Below are 22326 nucleotides of genomic sequence, written 5' to 3' on the forward strand. Positions count from 1 at the left end.
TAGCAAGAAGGTTGGAGCCTTCCAGTCACCTGGAAGATGAGATTAGGTACCATTTACTGAGCACCTACTAAGTGCTAGGCACTCCAGAGGCATTGCCTGCAGCATGACAGTTGGCAAAGTAGGGACAGTTTTCCCATTTTGCAGATCAAATAACTGAGGCCCAGGAAGGCTCTCCCAAGTCCAGAGTTAGAAAGCGACAGCCACGACTTGGCTTCTGAATTCCAAGCTCTTCCTGCTGCCACAGCCAGGAAGGCCACTGTGGGCTCCCCAGTCTTCACACCCCACCTTGGCCGTGCACCCTGAGGAGGTTCACGCCTCCTGGTCTCTGCACACCATGGAGGCCCGGTTCTCCTAGCTCTTCTGCATACAGAGCAACACGCAAGGAAACCAAGTGTCGTGGGCATGATTCGCTCCGTTTTCCTTTTTATTCATTTATATTCATCTTGGGCCCTTTCCTCCCAGGCCAGGGAGATGCCAAGTCACCATCCTCCCTTCCACCAGGCCTTTCTTTATCTCTTCTCAAGATCCCTATCAGCCTCCCAACATCTGTGGTTGGTCATCCCCCACCCCCAGCCCCCAACATCCAAATGTGGTGAAGCCTGTGATCTTGCCACCACCAAGGTAGAGCCTGAGTCCAAAGACAGAGACATACCCTCTGGTGCAACCTTGTGGCTACATTTATTTCCCTGCGTTTCAGAACGTAGAAACCGTGACCTTCTCGGGATAAGGGATGGCCACAACTGACCACCTTCTGGGATGAGTCCAGATGTGGCAGCCTCCTGGTGCTGGGAGTTTCTGTGGCTACCATCTGTCAAAATCCAGGGCACGCCACAGCCTGGGAGCACCCCAGGACCCTCTCCTCACGACCCCTGCTTCACCTCACACCAGTCACCATCTGCAGATGTGAGCAGGTCAGGCACGCCAAAGGCAAAATAAAACAGGGGGTTGTGGCAGCATCAAGCTGGCTGCTAGATTTCTCTCAGCTTTTGAGGAGTCCCGCGCCGCCCCACTGAATATGCCAGAATTCCCCCTCCATTGACCAGTGACCAGCACCTTGAATAGACGTAGAATAATGGGGGACATGCAGCTGCATTGGGTGATGTCAGTAGACACACACAGTAGCTTCCTGAAGAGCCCCTTAGCCTTAGGCACCCTGTAAGTAACTCAGACAGGGTCAGCTACCTGGCGCCTTGCATGGTCCCAGGGCCTCAGTTTCCCCACAGCTCTGTGTTTTCTCATGTACCTCAATGAATGTGTTGTGTCTCCTGTTCCAGGCCTGCCCAGTGAACGGAGGCTTCAGTTTGGGTGCCAGGTGTATGTGAATCATAGGCACACGCAGGTTCCAAAGCATGTAGATGAATATAGATATGTGTGTGTGTGTGGTTATTTTTTATTTTTTTATTATTTGCTCCATTGCACTTAAGTCACATTTTCCTATCCTCTGATCCAAGCTCTAAAAGCATTTTGCGGTATAAAATCGCCCATCATCTGATCCACTCTACCAAAATAACCCGGCTCCCCTGCCGTCACCCTCCTTGAAAAGTAGCTCTGCGTCATGCTCTGAGGCCGGCGGGGAGAGGCCTTGCCCACTGAAAACACTTCATAATAATCCCCCCAGCGCCCCCCATCCTCCTCTCTCTCTGGGGGGTTGCTCTGGTTTCTTGGGCTGTTATTACTGGAATGCCAGCTGCTCTACTTACAGCCTATCCGTACAGACCTGCTCTGTCTGTCTGGGGCCTCACAGGCCTCCGCTTAGCTCATCTCTTGGAAATATAATTTTAAAAATAAACGCCGGTTCGATTCACACTTCCTTCTTGCCTCTGCTGTGTCTCCTGGCCTGTTCGCTTGGCACCAGAGGACCCAGTATGGCACTGCTGTCTCCCAGAGTCCTCCGATGGGACCTCTAGGGCGGCCTCAGGGGCCCTCCGGGGCTGCCCAGATTGGCTTCTTCTGAGACCTGTGGTCATTTACGTGCCCCTTAAATGTGGCAAGGGAGAAAGAGTGAGAGCTCTCGGGGCAGACAGACCTGGCTCTGCCCCACACTTGCTGTGTGACCTTGGATAGACTACTGCCCTCTCTGGGCCCATGGGTACATGAGAGAAGAGGTGCCTTCCTCTGGTGGGTGGTATTGGTTTTTATGAACGACATAAAGTGTGTCTTTAGGGGAAAAGTACATTTAAAGTTTCCTTGCAAACCTTTTATGCGCTTTGGTTCTTTGATGGTGCCAGAAAGCAACTCATAGGTAGGCCAGAAAATTTTGAGGAAAACATAGCATTATGTTGACGCATCACAAGTGGAGTCCTGACAACTTCAAAGCAAAGTGAATAATTCGTTAGGTGGGCTGTTTCATGCCTGGGAAGCAGCAAAGGGCCATGTTGAGAGTTTTGAGCTCCAGTTCAGCCACTAATTACCATGGTGTTGGACGAGTGACTGAGTGTCCCTGTGCCTCAGTTTCCCTGGCTGTAATATAGTTATAAGAATAGTACCTCCCTCCTAGGGTTGGCCTGGGGATTCAGTGAGGTGAGAGGCATGAGCATTACAAAGCGTGCCTGGCACAGAAAGGTGCTGTGTAACTGCTGTCTCTTTTGTTGTAGTTCTTATATTATTAAGTGGCAGGAAGTGAGGAAGTACAGGCATACAGGTGACATTCATGACCATCCCTGTACAACAGCAGTTCTTAAGCGGGCAGTTTTGACGTCCAGGGGACATCTGACAATGTTTGGAGACAATGTGACATTTCGGTTGTCACAGCAGGGAAGAGAAGGTAGTACTGGCGTCTCATGGGTGGAGGGCCAGGATGCTGCTCGCCGTCCTTCAAACTACAGGACAGTTCCGACAACAAAGAATTATCTGGTCCCAAAAGTAAATAGTGCCATAAGAAACTGTGCCCCGATACAAGATTTCTGGTAGCAACATAGGCCCCTCTCTCCTCTGTAGCACTTGCCTTTGTTGTAATTTTGCATTTATCGGTAAGATTATTTGATGACTACCCGTCCCACCGATATAGTACAAGCTTCTGAGGGTGAGAGGAGATTTGTTTCTCACTCCAGCCCATCCAGGCCAGCGCTGCCTATTCAGCCCACCCCAGATGTTACTCAGTCACTGGCAGCACTGGGCCTGGACCTGTCAGACCCAGGTTCAAGTCCCAGTTTTGCCACTTCTTGGCTGTATGACCTTGGGCCAGTGGCACTGCCTTTCTAAACTTCCGTTCCTTCATCTGCAAATGGGATTGTAAATATCTGATAAATTTCGAGTAGAAGTTAAGACCACAGGCTCCAGAATCGAAGACATGCCCAAGTTCGAGTCACAGCTCTGCTACTTATTATGTGAACGTAGTTACCTGTTTAAGCCTCAGTTTCCTCACCTCTGAAATGGGTCTAATAACCCCCCTCCTTTCAGAAGGTTAATATGGGAATGAAAGGAGCTGATAATGGTCACTTTTATTATTATTTCATTCATCATCCAACAAGTGGAGTTTCTGAGCCCAGAGTATGTTCCAGCCCCTGTTGGTTATCACGTGGTGGGCCTAATGGGGCAGAGCGTCTGCACTTGCTGAGCTCATCATCTCGTGAGGTGGGAGGGGTCTGGCCTGGTGCTCCCTCCAGTGCTGACCTCTGACCTCCCCTCATCCCTTTCAGATCTGTGCCATCATCGGCGGGACCTTCACTGTTGCCGGCATTCTGGACTCGTGTATCTTCACAGCCTCGGAGGCCTGGAAGAAGATCCAGCTGGGCAAGATGCATTGACGACCCGCCTGGCCCGATGGCCGAGGACCCAGGGAGACCGCCAGCCCTGTCTCCAGCGCCCCGTCTCCTCCTGCCCTCTATCTGGCCCAGGATCTGTCTGCATCCCAAAGTGGGGCTGAGGGGAGGGAGGGGGTGGCTCACGGGTTCGCAGCTACCTCTTTTCCCCATGTTTAACTGTAGATGAATTACACTGCCTGAAGTCTGGGTGCCCCTTTCTTTCCCTGAGGAGCCCCAACACCAGAGTCAGGCAGGGAAGGTTCGGGAATGCTGGAGACCACTCCTGGGAAAACTGCAGGCCTTTCCCTGTTGCGCGAGCAGCTCAGAATCTATGTTGACCAGCTCTCAGCCAGGCTTTGACAATCTCCCCACTGTTTGGTCCCACTAATCACTTGGTTTCTCCCCTGGGCAGCCAGCCTGCAGACCTGGGCTCTGGGCTTTGGACCAGGCTGTCCAAAGGTACCTCCCACCTGGTGCCTTCAACAAAGAACGGTACTTGCCAGGCAAGCCCCTGATACGTGGCCCTGCAGATGGAGCCCTTGCTTCTGCTCCATCCCTTCCTGCCCGACCTAGAGCCCAGGCCTCAAGGCCCTCACCCCCACCCCTTTCTTTTCTTCCCCAGAAGCAGATGCCCAGTTGTTGGGCAGCAGCTGTGTAGACTCAAGTCTGCCCACTGGTCCCGGGGTGCGTGGCGAGTTCCCCTTCCCCTCTCTCTTCATCTTGTTCCTCTGAACCCCCTGCCAATGTGCCTCAGCCCCCGTGCTGTGTGGCCACAGCATGGCTTGGTGGAGGGGCTGGCTGTGACTGGGAAGTCATCCTTGTAGAGCCAGACATGGTTTGTGCACTTATGTCCAGATGGGAAGCATCCTTTTCCGCGACCGTAAAATAATCATGTCTCAGCCTCTCCCAGGCGGCTTGCCGTCGGTCCCAAGGCCTTAGGTGGGGGAAGCAAAGCAGACCAGCCCTTTTCCCATCTTAGCATGTCCACCCTCGGGGCTCCCAAGGGTGCATAGCTCTTGGACCTCTCTGCAACCCAGTTGTGGCCCACTTGCCCCACCAAGCTCCCCACTGGCTGGCCACAGACTAACTCCGTCCTGGTTCCTGGGGCAGCTCCACTGTCTCCTCACTTGCTCTTGGGTGGGTTCCTACCCCACTGCTCCCCCCACCGCCATCCTTCCCCTTTAGTCCTGAAAGAGAGAGGCAATGGTCCAGGCATGAATTACACCCAGGGAATTTCAGGTATGCCCCCCCTTCCCAGGGAGAGAGTCGCCCACCTGTTTTCCATTTATATCAAGATTGTTTGCATACTTTTGTAATTAAGGGGCGTGTAATTAAGGGGAGTGGAAGGCGTTTTTAAATTATCTCTGTGGATGGTTCAAGTCTCTGCCATTTGTAATTTTTGACTCTAGATTCCAATTAGAAAAGCTTCCCCTTTTGCATATGAATTGACGAATGTGAGTGTAAACTGCATTTGGGTATTTCTGGTATCTGTGGCCACTCAGATGGATTTTTTTTTTTTTTTTGCATTCTCTTCCCCAGTTACAGAAAGGAGCCCCTTGGGTGTGTGAATACGTGTGGCTGTAGAGGGTGGGCAGGGCAGGGTGGGGAAATGTGTGGCATGCAAGTGGATTGAAATCCCATGTTTATGCATTTAAAAAAAAACAACTCTTGAGGACATAGGGGATGTCAGTTTCCTATGGAAGAGACACCTCTGACCCATTATTCTTATAAACAAAATCTCAAGGGAAAAAAATGTTTTAGTTCTTTCTCCACTCATTGGGTTCAAATAGATTAAAAGGCTGATTTTCAGAAATATTGCTGTGTGTTGCTTTCGACTTGATTGTGGCTGGGTAGCCCGGAGGCTGGGATCACAGTCAGAACATTCTAGAGGAGAATTTCATTCTAGAGGAGAGAAACTGGGAAATGTGGAGAAGATCTGTGAGCATGATCAGGAAGTCGGGACCCCTTGGATTCAGTCCTTCCTTTATTGAATCCCTACAGAATGTCCCCTGATCTGCTACTTGCGTTTTTCTTTTTAATTTACTTTATTGAAGTATAGTTGATTTACAACCTTGTGTTAACTTGATCTGCTCGCTTTCCAGTTGTGTAGCCTCAGGCCAGGTCCTTAACCTCATGGTGCTGTTGCAGAAATTAAGTCTTTAATGGGTGCAAATAAGTTATACTGGATCAGAACAAGCTCATGTATGCAGGAAAGTGGTACATAGTAAATTTTCAAAAATGGTAGTTGTTCCGTATAGGTATTCCCAAATAGAATAAGGGAGATCCACCATCAGCTGTGAGAAAGGGACTTCCGTGGACATTTGCCCTCCTGCTGCTCAGTCCTTCAAGGCCTTCACTGGAACAGCACGGACGTGGATAAGCACGTCAGAGATGAATATGAGAGCAAGCCAGTCTGCGAGAAACTCTTCACTGACCCTCCCCATTCTCTCTTTAACATCCTGTGCGATACTTGAATTACTGTGACACTCAAAGGTAGTGATGGGGAGCATATGCCCACCGGCAGTCAATGAGGTGCGCTCCCAACCCTGTTTGTACCAGCTGTGCTTCATGCTGTAGTGATGTGACGTGACTTAGTTAACCAATGAAATATGACTGAAAAATGAAAGAGTCTAGTAAAACTAAGTTGAATACTTTGGAGAGACCTGATAAAGGTGAGTTGTCACGCCCTCCTCAAAATGCTACCGAATTCAGGGAATTCCCTGGCCGTCCATTGGTTAGGACTCTGCGCTTCCACTGCAGGGGGTACTCAGCCCCTACCCCCCCCAAAAAAAAACCCCCCACGAATTCAATGTGAATAAGGCAACTGAAAAGAGTTGGGGTGGGGGAGTCCTTGAGGATTCTGCATTCACATTGAACGTAAGTTCTCCCACCATGTTAAAGAAAACGAAACCTGGAGCCCTGCGGCTGGTCTGCGGTTGGTTTATGTAAGGACATAGTTTATGGAAGGAAAATGAAGAACTCCAGCAGAGTTTTCTCAATGAAAAGCCTTGCTCAGGGTCAAAAGATGGGCTAATGTGGGGTTTTTCGGGGGTTTTTTTCTTTTTCTTTTTTTTAATATTTATTTATTTATTTGGCTGCACCGGTCTTCGTTGTGGCACGAGGGATCTTTGTTGCTGCATGCGGGATCTTTAGTTGCGGCATGCGGGCTCTAGTTCCCTGACCAGGGATAGAACCTGGGCCCCCTGCATTGGTGTTACCGAGTCCAAGCTCACTCTGCTCGCCGCACGACAGGCCAATAACTAGGGAGACAACGTGTTGAGGCAAGGAATACAACTTTATTCAGAAAGCCAGCAGACCGAGAAGATGGTGGACTAGAGTCTCCACAAAAACCATCTTATTGGGGTCTGGATGCCAGTTTCTTTTATAGAATCAGAGAGGGAAGTAAAGTAGAAAGGCACATAGAGAGGGAGAGGCGAGGAGGAAGTCAAGTAAAAGGGCCATCGGTCTTGCAGAACATCTCCTGGAGTGGCCAGCCTCCGGGAGGGGATGTGTTAGTTTCTTTTTTCTTGCAGCCATTCACAGGTGGGTAGGGTTCCCTGAGGCAGGCCATTATGTATGATTATAATAAAAGCAACGAAAAGCAAAGGCTAAAGTCAAAGAAACAGATCCAACATGGAGTCAAAATTGGCTCTTCCCTGTTACACTGGGAGCGCAGTCTTGACCGCTGGACCACCAGGGAAGTCCCGGGCCAATGTGTTTTAAGTTGATGTAAAACCTTTAAGGTTATATGTGTGTCATTTTTATGATTTCTCCCTTGAACCAGTTCTTTCAATTACCTAACCAAGTGCAGACTATAGTGTTTTCATGCAAGAGGATTTCTCATTCAGGGCTTATGGTGCAAACCCAGAAAGGTGTAGGTGACGGTTTGGAGGCTGTGGTGGTTCAGGCAGAAAAAGGCTTCTCCTGGGGAGGTGTTACAGCTGCAGAAGAGGTGAAGTCGTAGAGGTGCTTCGGTGAGGAGCGACCCTCACATGCTCAGCTCACACTGCTTGGGGTCGAGGTGGGGCTGTGAACCTTGGGAAGAAGTGGGGTGTGCGCCTCATGAGTGGCAGCTGTATAGTTTTTATAACTAAAAGTCACAAATTTGTTTTTGGTTCTTGCCCGAAACAAAGGTACACATTTTCTCAATGTGCCAGGGCACTGGTGGTCCTAATCCCTTTTTAAGAAGCTGGTTCCTTAGCTGCTCCAGCAGATAGATGTCACGGTCCAGAAATGTGAGGGGGCCTGTGTGGAGAATATTCACCCAAGACCCTCCCCTCCCCTGCCCCCCAGCAGTTGTCTTCTGTCAGTTTTGTGGTGATGAGGTCATGCACTTTATTCTGACCAAAATAACTTATTTTTATCTCAACTCTGGTAGTAATAGCTACCAAGGGTTAGGCATTCTCCATGTGCCAGGCAAGGAGTGCTTGTTCAGGTCTTGTCTTTTTTAATCCTCACAGCAATCCTGCAAGGTGGCTGTTACCTCGTTTTTAGGAAGAAGAAAACAGAAATTTAAGTGACTTAGTCACAGAGCTAGCACGTGGTGAAGCTGGAATTCAAAACCCACGTCCGCCTGACTCCAGGGTTATGAAGAATTGTATGGTTCTGGCTTACTCGCCACAGTCATCACTCGCCACAGTCATCTCTGTCAAAAGGCTAAACCGACCCCCCTACCCCCCCCCAAAAAAGGGGGTGGGTGAGAATTGAAAGTAGTGAGGGTACTTTTGTTTTCTGTTTTCTTCCTTTTAAACAGCCTGCAGGACTTCCCTGGTGGCACAGTGGTTAAGAATCCGCCTGCTAATGCAGGGGACAGGGGTTCGATCCCTGGTCCGGGAAGATCCCACATGCCTCGGAGCAACTAAGCTCATGCGCCACAACTACTGAGCCTGCGCTCTAGAGCCCGCGAGCCACAACTGCTGAGCTCATGCACCGCAACTACTGAAGCCCACGTGCCTAGAACCCGTGCTCCACAACAAGAGAAGCCAGTGCAATGAGAAGCCCGTGCACTGCAATGAAGAGTAGCCCCCGCTCGCCGCAACTAGAGAAAGCCCACGCACAGCAATGAAGACCCAACGCAGCAAATAAATAAATAAATAAAATTTAAAAATAAAAAATAAATAAACAGCCTACAAAAGAAAGCCAAGTTGAACATTGGGGATCTTCTTAAGCAAAAATTTAAAACCCTTACAACATGGTTTTAATTACACAAATAATACATGCTCATAGCTCCACTGAAGGAAAAGAGCAAAAAGGAAAATTGAAGTCACTCATAATCCCACTAATCAGGGATCATCATTGTTAATGTTTTAGTGATATTCTTCCGTAAACAAAATCGGATCATGCTGTTAACATTATTTTGTAGTTTACTTTTTTCCTCACATAATGGACGCCTTCCAGTGTTAATAACAGTGGATCTCCTCATTATCTTATTGGCTGCCAGATAACAATAATCCTATTGAATATCTCATGGTGGATCACATTCAGCCTCTGCTCCCACCTCATTCAGAATCTCTTTTCTCACCTGTAAAAGGGACAATTTAAAGGGTTGTTTACCAGAATAAATAAGGTAATGTTCGTAAAGCTGTTAGCACAATGTGTGACAGTAAAATGCTCGGCCTAATACAACTAGCCATTATTATTCACTCATTTAAGAAATAATAATTTCTGGGAATTCCCTGGTGATCCAGCGGTTAAGACTCCGTGCTTTCATTGCCAAGGGCCCGGGGTTCAATCTCTGGTCAGGGAACTGAGATCCCACAAGCAGTGTGGCTTAAATAAATAAATAAACTTTTTCTTTTTTAAAGAAATAATTTCTACCATGTATTAAGTGCTTACTTTGTGCCAGACGTTGTGCTGAGGGTTCATTGAATCCTGGCACCAAACTGTTGAGGTGGGTACTCTCATTATTTCCATATCACAGATGAGGAAAGTGAGTGACCAAGAGGCTAAATATCTTATCCAAAAGCTCCAGAGCCAGGAAGTGGTGGATATCCAAACCCAGGCAGCCAGAATCCAGGGGGCTCTCACACTTTCCCACCACATCACCCTCTGCCTTGGAGACATAAAAATATTCTCCTGGTCTATCCTCTGAGCCAGGCACTGTGCTAGGCCCTGGGGCTTCTACACCAGTCCCTGTGCATATTTCCAAGGTAGGCATGAAGCAGGATAGTAGCCAATTCTACTAAATCCTTATTAGAATGACAGAAACCCTGGCTGAGCTTCTCTCACCATCTTATCTGGCCATGTCCTTGTAGCTGTCTGAATTCTGTTGAGCCACAGGGGTCAGAGGGTGGGGGTAAAGAAAAGCCTTGCCACCCTGGTTGAGAGTGAACACATCTTGATAATTTTGGGTTGTAATGATCTACCCTCACATGGCTGCCCCTCAGCAGTGAGGCCCTGCGCTCCTTGGGAGCAGGGAAGGGACTTCACTCCTCCCCAGATCTCTTTGATCTAGCCCTGTACCTGTGGCTCCACGTGGGTACCAAATAAATGGTGAATAAATTAATGAGCAAATGGATGAATGTGTGGGTAAATGGCTTAATGAATGTGATAGGGAAGTAACGAATGAGCAGAGAAGGAGCCAGTGAGCAAGTGAATGAATGCATGAATGAATGAATTCATCAGGGGGCTTTGGTCTGATGAACACTGTGAGGGCTGCTCTGAGAAGCCCTCTATGACCATCTATGTGCACTCGGTCAAATGGCGTCTGCCTCTGCCATGCCCAAGAGAACTGACTTCCTTTTCTCCCCCCAGGTTTATTGAGATATAACTGACCTATAATATTCTGTAAGTTTAAGGTGTGCAATGTGTTGATTTGATACACTTACATACTGCATCATGATTACCACAGCATTAGTTATCACTTCCAGCACCTCACATAATTACCATTTCTTTTGTGTGTGTGTGTGTGTGTGTGTGTTGTGAGGACATTTAAGATCTTCCTTTCTTACGACTCTTCCCCCACGTCCTTACTCTTGGAGCCTATAATGGGTGGTCTTTCAGTTGCTATTGCCCCAACAAATTTCACCCCGCTTACTGCTGCTACCCTGGCTTCTGCAGACAGCCCAGGTGTAGCCATCCTCCCTGAGTCTGAAGGCCAGAGGGCTCCAACACTGACCTCAGGGGATCTGGAATTAAACCTTAAACAGCACCCAGCAAGTCTAGAGATCAAGCCAGATGCCATTGTTGATCATGAGTATGAGTAAATGCTGGTATTTCATAATTTCATCACCATATGTTAGGGAACACCCATAAACAGGGAGAGAACAGGGGACCTGCCTGAGTCAGGCAAGTCTTCTTTCTTTTTTTTTTTTTTTTTTTTGGCTCCACCGCGGGCATGCAGGAACTTAGTTCCCCCACCAGGGATCATCGAACTCGTGTCCCCTGCAGTGGAAGCACGGTGTCTTAACCACTGGACCGCCAGAGAAGTCCCATTTCTTCTATCTTTCTATCTGGCGTCTGGCACCAAGTAGGCGCTCAACAGATATGAATTGAATGAGTCAATCCATTCAATGAATGAATCAACCAATCACTGAGAGTCTCCCGCACAGCGGAGCCGGGATTGGAGGCCTCTCATTCCCAGAGGCCGCGCGGAGGGACTCTCAGTCTGACGAGAGGGGTAGTGCCCGCGACACTGGGTTGCCTACCCCAGGCGGGAGGCGGAGCTCGGGCACCACCAGGCGGGGCGAGGCGGGGACAAGGTGGGCAGGGCGGGGTGGGCGGGGCCGGAATGAGTGGGGCGGGGCAATGGCTACAAACCCGCAGGCGCGCTAGTCCGCAGAATCCCGGCTGCCCTAGCCGGCTTTTAAAGAAGACTCTCAGCGGAGTTAAAAGGGGAGTCAGAGCACAGCTTCAGTTAGCATGGCGCATTGCACGTGTTTACATCAAACACGGAAAGCTTACAGTTTGCGTCATTCGGAGTTAATGGCAAAAGTTTTACTCTGGTGAGGGCTGTCCTGGAGCAAGGCCTCCGCTCTCCTTAGAAATAATAGCTGGCTGTAATTGAGCGCTTTAAGCCAGACACTGTTCTAAACACATGAAACGGATTAACCCATTTAGTCCTCGTAACAACTCGATCATCCCCATTTCACAGATAAGAAGCCAAGGTCCAGCAACGTGAAGAGGCACTTGGGTTCAGGTCTCACTACAACTCCAGCTCTTCTAAAATGAGCTAAAAGACTGGGGTGAAGTTTTGCAAAGCCAAGTGGTTGGTTTGTAATGACATTCAAACATGGGTGCGCCTCAAAATCTTTGGTGAGGGGAAGTGCTTGCTCTAAATTCAGAGCCCCTGACCCCGACCTAACGCTGTCTGATTTTGCAGGGCTGTGGTGGAACACAAAAATCTGCATTTTGAACAGGCTCCTCGGTGATTTTGAAGAAGCAAGTTAGCCGATTGCATTTACAGCAATGTTAAATCATGATGTTAAATCACCCCTACCATACGCCTAGACGACCTCTGCGGAGGGTAACAGGGGCAAATAGTCTGGGGTAGGAGAGAGACTACTGATAATGCACCTATTAAAAGAACATCAACAAGCCTTTATTGCAGGCCCTACAAAAGTGCCCCTTCTCCCCAGCGGCACCAAGTCACCGGGTTCCAGGCATGACTCCCGGAGCCGCCTAGCGCTCCCGTGGCCCCCGAAAACGAGGCCCTGCGATCCCACCCCATGCCTGAGGGGGCGCTATTCAGTTTCGTTCCGATAGGAATGGAGCATTGCTTTCTTTCTGCGCTTGCGCGGCAAGGAAGCCTCACTTCCGGCCTTGCGCGCCCGGAGTCTGAAACTTGCGGTCGCCAGGTAGGTGAGTGCAGGGGCTGCCTGTCTCCCTGGAGATCTCTCTGCGTGACCCCCAACCGTGCAGTCCGAGCCCTCCTCCCTCAGTCAGCCTCAAGGTCCCAGTGCCACCTTCGGCCCAGATCCGTTTAGTCAAGCATGTGCTCCCCACGCACGCCTTGCTCTGTGTAACACCCAGACCCCTCACATCCTTCATTTTCCTTCAGTCGTCTTCTTCCGAGGCCACCTCCCTAGAGCCCTTGCGCGGGGATGGGAGAAGTGTCCCGGATGGAGAGAATGCCCCGGTACCCCATTGAGCGTCCCTTCGCTCTCTCCCTTGCCTTTCTTTGCAGACTGTCACCATGAAGTTCAACCCCTTCGTGACTTCGGACCGCAGCAAAAACCGCAAACGTCACTTCAATGCCCCCTCCCACGTGCGCAGGAAGATCATGTCGTCTCCACTCTCCAAGGAGCTGCGGCAGAAGTACAACGTTCGCTCCATGCCCATCCGCAAGGACGACGAGGTCCAGGTACGTGTCCTCTGGACTCTAGTTACCCAGCTGCGTGGCGCTCGGGCGCCGCCTTTGCCTGAGAACGTCGAGTGTGCTTGGACGTGGAGGACTGGCAGGTAATGTGACCCTGCAGATGTGTTAGACCGGAGATGGGGCCCAGAGTCACCAGAGAGCGCCTGTCCAGCCTAATTTAGAGCATTCCTACTCAATTCTTTAATAATAATAATTTGAGAAATATACTGTCCCAGCCAAGCAAAACTCTTGTTTTTTTATTTTGTCTGCAGAGGCTGCTAGTTTGCCAGGCATTACCCAGGGTGGCTATTTGAACCAGTCTTTGCAGGGGAATGTTTTGCAATAAGAGTAAGGTCTTGGTTATCATTCAGTTTAGTGGAAGCTGGGCATTTGATGGTGCTGGACTTGGCAGGGAGAATAGAGAAGCAGCAGCAAGTCAGAGGCCTGAAATTGTGAGAGTACGGCCCATGTGAGAAAGTATAAGTCCTCTGTTCTCTGTGACTGGAGCTTAGGATTAGGATGTGTAGTAGAGAGGGGAAGTGACGGTGAGTAAAATAGACCGGGGCTATGTTCATTCCTTGAGGGAATATTTATTGAGCACTTACCAGGCAGTGTTCCCTACAACACTAACAGTGCACAAGACCTACAGGCCCCTCTTAAAACCTCAGCACTATTGACTTCTTGGGCTGGATAATTCTTTGTTGTGCTGAGCTCTCCTGTGCACTGTAGGATGTTTAGCAGCATCCCTGGTCTCTCCCCACTAGATGCCAGTAGCACCTCCTCACAGTTATGACAAGCAGAAATATTTCCAGGTATTGCCCAGTGTCTCTGGGGAGCAAAATCACCCCTGCCACCCTCCCCCAGTTGAGAACCATTGTTTTAGAGAATGAAGTAAGGGATTTGGTGGATCACCTAAGGCACTGGGACTCTGAAGCTTTGAGGAGGAAAAGACTGGAAGCAGGGGATAAGTTAGGCTGAGATTGTGACAGGAATAGCATAGAAAAAAATAATTCAGAAGTATGGTTCAACCTCTTCTCTCCTGGATCCTTCCCATCAGGCATGTTCTAGAATAGGGGGCATTGCAAATGCCTCTAGGGTCTAGTTAGGCAAATTAAAGGAAGTGGGCTCTTTTAAGGGAGATAGTCATATACCCTCAGCCCATTGCTGCGATAGGGAAATGAAGACTCTTAAGTTACGTTCAGTTGTTGTCAGATTCTTCAGTTTTGCAAGAGACCTGGAAAATCTGGATTCTTTGCTTTATAGAACCTGCTTTTGGCTGAGATCACCAATAACCTTTTATTTATTTATGTATGTATGTATGTATTTATTTATGGCTGCATTGGGTCTTTGTTGCTGCGCGGGGCTTTCTCTTTTTTGCGGTGCACGGGCTTCTCTTGTTGCGGGGCACGGGCTCTAGGCGCATGGGCTTCAGTAGTTGTGGCACATGGGCTTACTAGTTGCAGCTCGCAGGGTGTAGAGTGCAGCCTCAGTAGTTGTGGCGCATGTTGTGGCGCATGGGCTTAGTTGTTCCACAGCATGTGGGATCTTCCCGGACCAGGGCTTGAACCTGTGTCCCCTGAATTGGCAGGCAGATTCTTAACCACTGTGCCACCAGGGAAGTCCCCACCAACCTCTTTATGACTAAATTCAGTGGTCACATCTTGGTCTCACTGTCCTTGACTTTTGTTTTTGGTTTTTTTCTGGCTGCGTTGAGTCTTTGTTGCTGCACCTGGGCTTTCTCTAGTTGCGGCGAGTGGGTCTACTCTTCATTGCAGTGCACGGGCTTCTCATTGCCGTGGCTTCTCTTGTTGCGGAGCACGGGCTCTCGGTGCGTGGGCTTCAGTAGTTGTAGCACGCGAGCTCCGGAGTTGTGGCTTATGGGCCCTAGAGTGCAGGCTGAGCAGTTGTGGCGCACGGGCTTAGTTGCTCTGTGGCATGTGGGATCTTCCCGGACCAGGGATTGAACCCGTGTCCCTTGCATTGGCAGGCGGATTCTTAACCACTGTGCCACCAGGGAAGCCCCGTCCTTGACTTTTTCAGCAGCATTTGGCATAGGTTGCACCACCTTACTTCTTGAAATAGCTTCTCTTTTTAGCTTCTGTGACACTTCAGGCTCACAATTTACTTGCAACTTCTCAGACTCCTTTGCTGGCTATTTCTCCTCTGCCTGGTCCCTAAATGCTGGAGTTTGTCACAGGGCCTGCACCTGATCTTCCACTGGCTGGCCTACATGGTCTACCTAGGTGGTAATATTTATTCCTAAAGTTTTAAATGTCTTCTCTGTGCTAACACCTTCCTCCTTTACATCCCAGTCCAAGCTACTTTTCTGACCACAGAGCTGTAGATCTAACTGCCTGCTGAACATCTGTATTTGGATATCTCACAGACATCTCAAGCTTCTTATGCACGAGATCCTGATATTCCCACTGCCTCTAAAATCTGATTCTCGTCCCATCTTTCACACCTCAATAAGTGACACTTCTATCTCCCCACTTAGGTATATCATAAACTTTTAAATTATTATTAACTTTCCCTAACCCCTCTCTTCTAATCTATCACTAAGTCTTGTTGATTTTACCTCCACAATACGTCTTGAATCTGACCACTTCTTTATATTTCCATTTTACTTCAAAGCATCTGTAGCTTCCACTGTTACTGTAGTCCATTCTCCACAGAGTGGCATCGTTTGCAAATCAGATCCTGCTTAAAACCTATCAGTGGTGCTCGATGTGCTTACTGTAAAATCTAAATCACTGACAAGGCCCTGTGTGAGCCAGTCCAGGTCTAATTCTCTGGCCTCATCTCATCTTATTATCCCCCACATGCTCTGTACTTCAAACACATTGGTCTTTTCAGGCCCTTAAATGCACTTACATCTTTTCTCCCTCTGCGTCTTTGTCCAGAGTGCTCCCTCTGCCTGGTGTGGTCTTCTCCCCTTTACCTGGCTAACTCCTCCTGTTGCAGGTCTTATATTAATGTCAGTTCCTCAGAAAAGCCTTCCCAGATACTTTACTCAGTATTTTAGTATAGCATCCTTTATTCTTTTTTCATAGCAATGAACACAATTTGAGATCATTTTTTTTAAAAACACTGAGGCATAATTTACATACAGTGAAATGCACAGGTCAGTTTTGGCAGATGTAAAACCATGTAGCATCACCCTAATATGACGTAGACCATTTTTTATCATCTCAGTATCTTCCCATGTGCCCTATTCCAGTTAGGATTATATATTTGCATGTTTACCTCTCAACTGCCTACTCCCCATCAGACTAAGCTCCGTGAGGCCAGAGAACTTTTCTTTTTTGTTACCTGACCTCAGTGCAGAGCCTGGCACACAACAGGGGCACAATCAATATTTACTGAATGGATGAAAACTGTTGACTGGATGGAATTGGAAGATGAGATAAAGAAAAGGAGGGCAGGGGCTTCCCTGGTGGTACAGTGGTTAAGAATCCACCTGCCAACACAGGCGACATGGGTTCGAGCCCTGGTCCAGGAAGGTCCCACATGCCACGGAGCAACTAAGCCCATGTACCACAACTACTGAGCCCGCGCTCTAGAGCCTGTGAGCCACAACTACTGAGCCCACGTGTCACAACTACTGAAGCCCATGCGCCTAGAGCCCGTGCTCCGAAACAAGAGAGGCCACTGCAATGGGAAGCCCGCGCACCGCAACGAGGAGTAGCTCCCGCTCACCACAACTAGAGAAAGCCCGCGCGCAGCATTGAAGACCCAACACAGCCAAAAATAAATAAATTAAATAAATAAAAATTTTTTAAAATGTGTAAAAAATAAAAGGAGGGCAGGGGAGAAGGAGCTGCCATTTTTTTAATGCCTGTGGGGTTATGAATGGCTTCCTTTTTAGATATGAAGAAAATGAAACTCAGGTAAAGTAATAAAGAATAATATAGAAATGAGTGTCTGAGCCAGGAATCCAGGTCTCTTAACTCCAAAGGCCATACTAGGTAAGCACTTCTCTGACCAGGAGAATAAAATTGTCCCAATTAGGTTTGTTAAAACTGCCTTTTCTCTCTTGGGATCTTCTAAATCTCACCTACCTCTTTCTCTGAGCAGTTGACTATGCCTCCTGTTTTACAGAGGAAATTAGAATTATTGTCCAGGATCTTGCAGAACTCCCGGCTCCACACCCTCTGACTTACCTGCAGTTGCACCCCTCCCATCTTCATTCTCTCCTGTTACAGTGAAAGAGAAATCCCTGTTTCTGTGTAAGCTATCCTGCTGCCACTGCATGTGACATCCACCACTCTCTTCTGCCCTCTTGCGATCCTTCTATCCATTATCCCCTTTCTCTACAGTTTCCTTTACCTCTTCCTCCATACTTGTTCCTTCTCATCAGCATTTAAACATATTCATGTTTCCCCCTCTTTAAAAATAGAAAATTATCGCTTAACTTCACATCCATGTTGAACGTGTGTCCTCTCTCTCATCCTCTTCAGATCCAGGCTCCTTGGGTCAGTCTTTTTTCACCTTCGTCTTCTCACCTCCGGTGAACTCATTGCCTTATCGTAACGGCTTTCATCCCACTGCTCCACCGAAAGCACTGTAGCCATGACCACCAGTGACCAGCTTGTTGTCATCTGTTACTTTATCCTTCCAGTAGTTGACCATCCTAGGGCATTTGACCTTCTTGTCTTGACTACTCTAACACGACACTTCCTGGTTTGCCATTCTTCCTGGCCACTTCAGTCTCTTTTGTAAGCTCTTCCAGAATGTTGGCTTTTCTTAGATTTCTACATCTCGTACCACCAGCTCCCTAAGTAAAATCAGGCTTTGAGTTGCCATCTCTTCGGATGAGGCACAGGTCTTTGTCACCAGCCCAGTTGGCCTTCCCGCTGTGTATGGAATTTTCATGTTCCATGCCTCCAGGAAAGGCACATCCATCCATCCAGTTGCCCAGCCAGACTCTGGATGTCATCCTCGCCTCCTCTCCCTCACCTTTCCACAGTTGATTGAGTCTTATCCCGTCTCCCTCCTCGCTGGGTCTAGCGTTTGTCCACTTCTCTTTATCACGGGTGTTGCTTTGACTCCTTTTATTAACATCTTTCTTCAATCAGGATAATAGTTAATAGGGGCTTTTTCACCTACTTTTTCCATGTGAGGGTCTCTGGTCACGTAGACTGTGGTGGATTTTCAGTGAGGCATGCATGGCTGTTGTCTTTTCAACCTGAAAATCACCTCGGTGAGTAAGCTGAACAATGTAGGTAGACATTTTAGGAGTATTGAGATTCGCCAATTCTTTACATGTGGTATTTCCTCTGTGCTTATATGGCTACTGTTTAATAGGCTCCTGCCTTTAGGGAAACCATAATCGAGTTGGTTTTTGAATAAATTGGAGTATGAGCTGATTTTTAATGGCAAAAATAGCCCACAAGATTTTAATTTAACGTTTTTTTTTTTCTGACTATAAAATATTTGTATTAATTGTAGAAATCTTGAAATTTAGAAGAACATAAATGAAAAAATAGTCATCAGTATTCTCCTTCCTTCCTAATGGCAACCATTATTGACATTTGGATATATCTTCATCTCATGTTACATGCCGTATACATATATGAAACATATACACATAAGATTCAGACTATATATATAGCCTTGTATTCTTTTTTCTCTAAAGGTCATATCTTGAGCATTTTCCTTGGTCATAAATTGTTTTTTGAAAACATGGGTTTTAGATGGTTGCCTGAGAACCTCAATATAATTTTTTTTTAATTGAAGTATAGTTGATTTACAATTTTGTGTTAGTTTCTGGTGTACAGCAAAGTGATTCAGTTACTAAGTATAATTTCTTTAACCATTCTCTGTTTAGATCTTGAGAGTGATTATATATTTTTTATTTTACTTTTTGTAAAAAATTGAGCTATAATTGACATATAACACGTATTAGTTTTATTTATTTATTTATTTTTAATATTTATTTTTGGCTGCGCTGGATCTTCATAGTTGTGCGTGGGCTTGCTCTAGTTGTGGCGAGCGGGGGCTACTCTTCGTTGCAGTGCACGGGCTTCTCATTGTGGTGGCTTCTCTTGTTGTGGAGCATGGGCTCTAGACACATGGGCTTCAGTAGTTGTGGCACACGGGCCCTAGAGCGCAGGGACTTCAGTAGTTGTGGCATGTGGGCTTAGTAGTTATGGTGCACAGGCTTAGTTGCTCCACGGCATGTGGGATCTTCTTGGACCAGGGATCGAACCCATGTCCCCTGCACTGGCAGGTGGATTCTTAACCACTGGACCACTAGGGAAGTCCCTAACATGTATTAGTTTTAGATGTACAGCGATTGTATTTTTTTACTCTCAGGACTAGTCATGTGATGACCATCTTAGTTCAAGGAATGTTTTGTTCAGGTAAGAGAAGAAAAAAATACAGGCAAAGAATTTCCACCTGACTTAGAATAATACAAAGCAGATTTATACCAAAAAAAAAAAAAAAAACCCAGCTGATTTTGGTTGAATCAAAATTCAAAATTTGACTGAATACACAAAGTTCTATTTTTAGCCTGTGTGTTCCTGATAATTAGTTTCCTCACTGTGATGTTCAAGCATTAGAAATGGGGAGAATTCTCTTTTGTATTTTCTCTCAGGTGGTTCGAGGACACTACAAAGGTCAGCAAATTGGCAAGGTGGTCCAGGTGTACAGGAAGAAATATGTCATCTACATCGAGCGGGTGCAGCGTGAGAAGGCTAATGGCACAACTGTCCACGTGGGCATTCACCCAAGCAAGGTATGGCCTGGGACTGCGCAGTGGTAGTGGGCGTGTAGCATAGCATTCCTACTAGAGTTGTTGGCTGTTGGTACTTTCTGCACAGGTGGCCATGGTGAGGACTCCCTTGGGAGGAAGGCTTGGTTGGTTCACTGGCTTAGTGATATCATGAGGGATCTAGTTCCTTTCCCTGTCTGTTGTGTCATCCTTGGTGAAGGCCCCGTCTGCAAGCTGGTAGCAAGAGTGTTCCAGGCATTCCAGGCATCACTTTTCCCGCTAGAGAGTGTCCAGAGGGAGAAGAGAGAACACCTCTTCCTTCGGCCCTCACACCCACCTGGTGGAATATGCTGTTCCTCCTTTAACCTCCCATTTTATAGGTTGTATTGTAGGGTCTCTCCTCCAGAGTTTCAGATCCTTAAGGGCAGAATGGTTGGGTCTCACTCATCTTTATGATCTCTGTATTGCCCAGTAGCTGGTGGGAATGCAGGTATTTTTAAAACAATGCATTTTGCCAGCCAAGGGCAAATTATACTGCCAACATGGATAGACAAACCATCCATGTTGGTAGTATAATGTTTCACAAGCTAAATGACACTTCATACCACTAAATTATCTAAATGGTCTTCTAGATCCTCAAGAGTTAGGAGCTGGGCATTGGGTAACAGAAGAAGGAACCCAAGCTACTGTTGTCGAGGGAAGATCTGCTGTATAAGATTAATTGTGGTTATAAGTCCTTTCTCCTTAAAAAAAAAAAAAAATTCAATATCTGTTTGTTCTCTCATGCTAACAGGTGGTTATCACCAGGCTAAAACTGGACAAAGATCGGAAAAAAATTCTTGAACGCAAAGCCAAATCTCGACAAGTTGGAAAGGAGAAAGGCAAATATAAGGAAGAACTTATTGAGAAAATGCAGGAATGAATATAACCTTTTGTGCAACCACGGTTTAGCTGTAGATTCTTTTGCCTGGTGTGCATTCCTTTGAAACTTTTCAAGGTGTCTCTGGAACGTTTCATTTCCTTCCTGTTTCGTTATTGATATGTGGCTCTGTATATCTACTTTTGCTGTTTCGATGAATAATTTTATGAATAAAAATTGGACACCTTTTCTTGTTCCAAAACATATTTATTGCCTTTTAGATAAAATCCATCTTACTTTCAATTCCCCGTTGCCAGTCTTTCACATGTTTAATCTACAGGGCAGCACAATAGCAGCAGTGAGGTTAAGACAGCCCCGCTCCTGCCTGGACCCTCACGTTGATGGGGCGGACAGGACAGGGCTCTGGTCCCTGAGGCAGAGGTTGTCCCACTCAGTGTAGGTCCGGCTGTGAACTGGCACGCACAGAAAGCAGTGCTGCTCAGCACTCACACTCAGGCCTGCCAGTCTGCTCTCTGGCCAGCTTCCTCTCCCTCACACCCCAGCCAAACCCAAGGGCATGCAGCTCGCTGACCCAGCTGCCCTGCCCAAGTCTTGACATTGCTAGTGCTATTTCCATGTGACTGAAATGCCCTCCTCTTTCCTGGGGCTAACTCAGAAAACTGACAGTCTACAGGCAAGACTAAGTTTACAAATAGATTTTGTTTGTCCTTCTATTGTTTTCATAACTTAAAATTAATTTCCAACATTTAAAACTTATGAGATCACAGAGAAATCCACATCTTGTGCTTCATCTAGCTGCATGAGGCCCTGATCCTGCACAGCATCGGTTGTGTGGAGCCAGGGTACCCTGTTGTCTACCCCCAGTGGCATCTTGAGTTTTAGACTCCAGGTCTAACTTCTAGTCATTCTTTAAGATTAGCTTCAGAGCCACATCTAAAATCCTCCCTTGCCCCTGGGATAAATAATCTATTGATGAACGCATTAAACAGCCTTTTATGGCTCTCTAGTAACACAGGGTTTATCTGACACTCTGGTGTTTCTTAATAAATGTTGATTGACTCAGTTATTTCCCATTTTGACTGGTGAAGAAAATGAGTTTAGGTTAATTGTCCAAATCCCAGAGAGCATAAGAGATAGAGCTGGGATTTGAACCCAGGCCTCGGTGCATCAAAGGACATTCACCTCCCACAGCCCTCTGCCTCTGGTGTTCCTCCTGCTCTTAAGTCAGCCTTTTACTGGAGTCTAACAAGAGCCTACACGTTTATATGGAACAGAGAAGAATTTACGTGTTTGTAGCAGTAAAAGCATTAGTGCTTAGTCGGAAAAGTATTGTCACCAGTCGTTAAGCTCCAATCCCAGCTCTACCACTGGAGAGTCAAAGGCCTTTGAGCAAACAGCTCATCTCTGAGCTTCCATTTTCTCAGTAGTAAAAAGATGGTAATACCTTCATTGCCTTCCTGTCTCACGTTAAATGCAGAAATAAAATGCCATGATCAAATGGGCTATTTCTGAGCACACTTCGAAATTGTGAGTGTATAAATTCTAATATCGCTATTATTCAATTAACTTCTATTTCAAATTCTGACATTCACTTTGCACTCAAAGAAGGAATGATTTTTCACAAAAGATTGCTAAGATCACAAACCACAGAACTCAATATGCATGCTCTGACTGTGGCATTGATTTAAGA

General features: G+C 47.2%; 2 protein-coding genes across 3 annotated transcripts in view; both read left to right on the forward strand.

Annotated features, from left to right (window-relative positions):
- Positions 1-3903, forward strand: part of ERGIC1 (endoplasmic reticulum-golgi intermediate compartment 1) — a gene marked incomplete at its 5' end in the record, with an annotated part of 68220 nt that extends 64317 nt beyond the window's left edge. Inside the window, one exon of the mRNA XM_079701419.1 lies at positions 3639-3903. Coding sequence (XP_079557545.1) covers positions 3639-3746 — 108 coding nt within the window. The 3' untranslated portion in view covers positions 3747-3903. The remainder of the gene's footprint in view (positions 1-3638) is intronic.
- Positions 3904-12490: 8587 nt separating this feature from the next.
- On the forward strand, positions 12491-20860 carry RPL26L1 (ribosomal protein L26 like 1). 2 transcript variants are annotated; one of them, XM_079701828.1, is made up of 4 exons: positions 12491-12538; positions 12868-13044; positions 19640-19780; positions 20550-20860. In XM_079701828.1, exons 2-4 carry the CDS (start codon positions 12877-12879, stop codon positions 20676-20678), a joined length of 438 nt encoding a protein of 145 aa, XP_079557954.1. In that variant the 5' UTR covers positions 12491-12538; positions 12868-12876; the 3' UTR covers positions 20679-20860. The 2 variants fall into 2 exon arrangements, with proteins under 2 accessions (XP_079557954.1, XP_079557955.1); XM_079701829.1 differs by having other exon boundaries at positions 12519-12542.
- The last annotated feature ends 1466 nt before the right edge of the window (positions 20861-22326 follow it).

Source organism: Hyperoodon ampullatus (assembly GCF_949752795.1).
Source record: "Hyperoodon ampullatus genome assembly, chromosome: 4".
Classification (NCBI taxonomy): domain Eukaryota; kingdom Metazoa; phylum Chordata; class Mammalia; order Artiodactyla; family Ziphiidae; genus Hyperoodon; species Hyperoodon ampullatus.

Excerpts from the sequence above, each read along its gene's own strand:
- RPL26L1 (XM_079701828.1), top strand. The coding sequence starts at position 12,877 with ATGAAGTTCAACCCCTTCGTGACTTCGGACCGCAGCAAAAACCGCAAA. Across the intron at positions 13,045-19,639 it reads GCAAGGACGACGAGGTCCAG|GTGGTTCGAGGACACTACAA; the intron begins GTACGTGTCCTC and ends ATTTTCTCTCAG. Across the intron at positions 19,781-20,549 it reads TGGGCATTCACCCAAGCAAG|GTGGTTATCACCAGGCTAAA; the intron begins GTATGGCCTGGG and ends TCATGCTAACAG.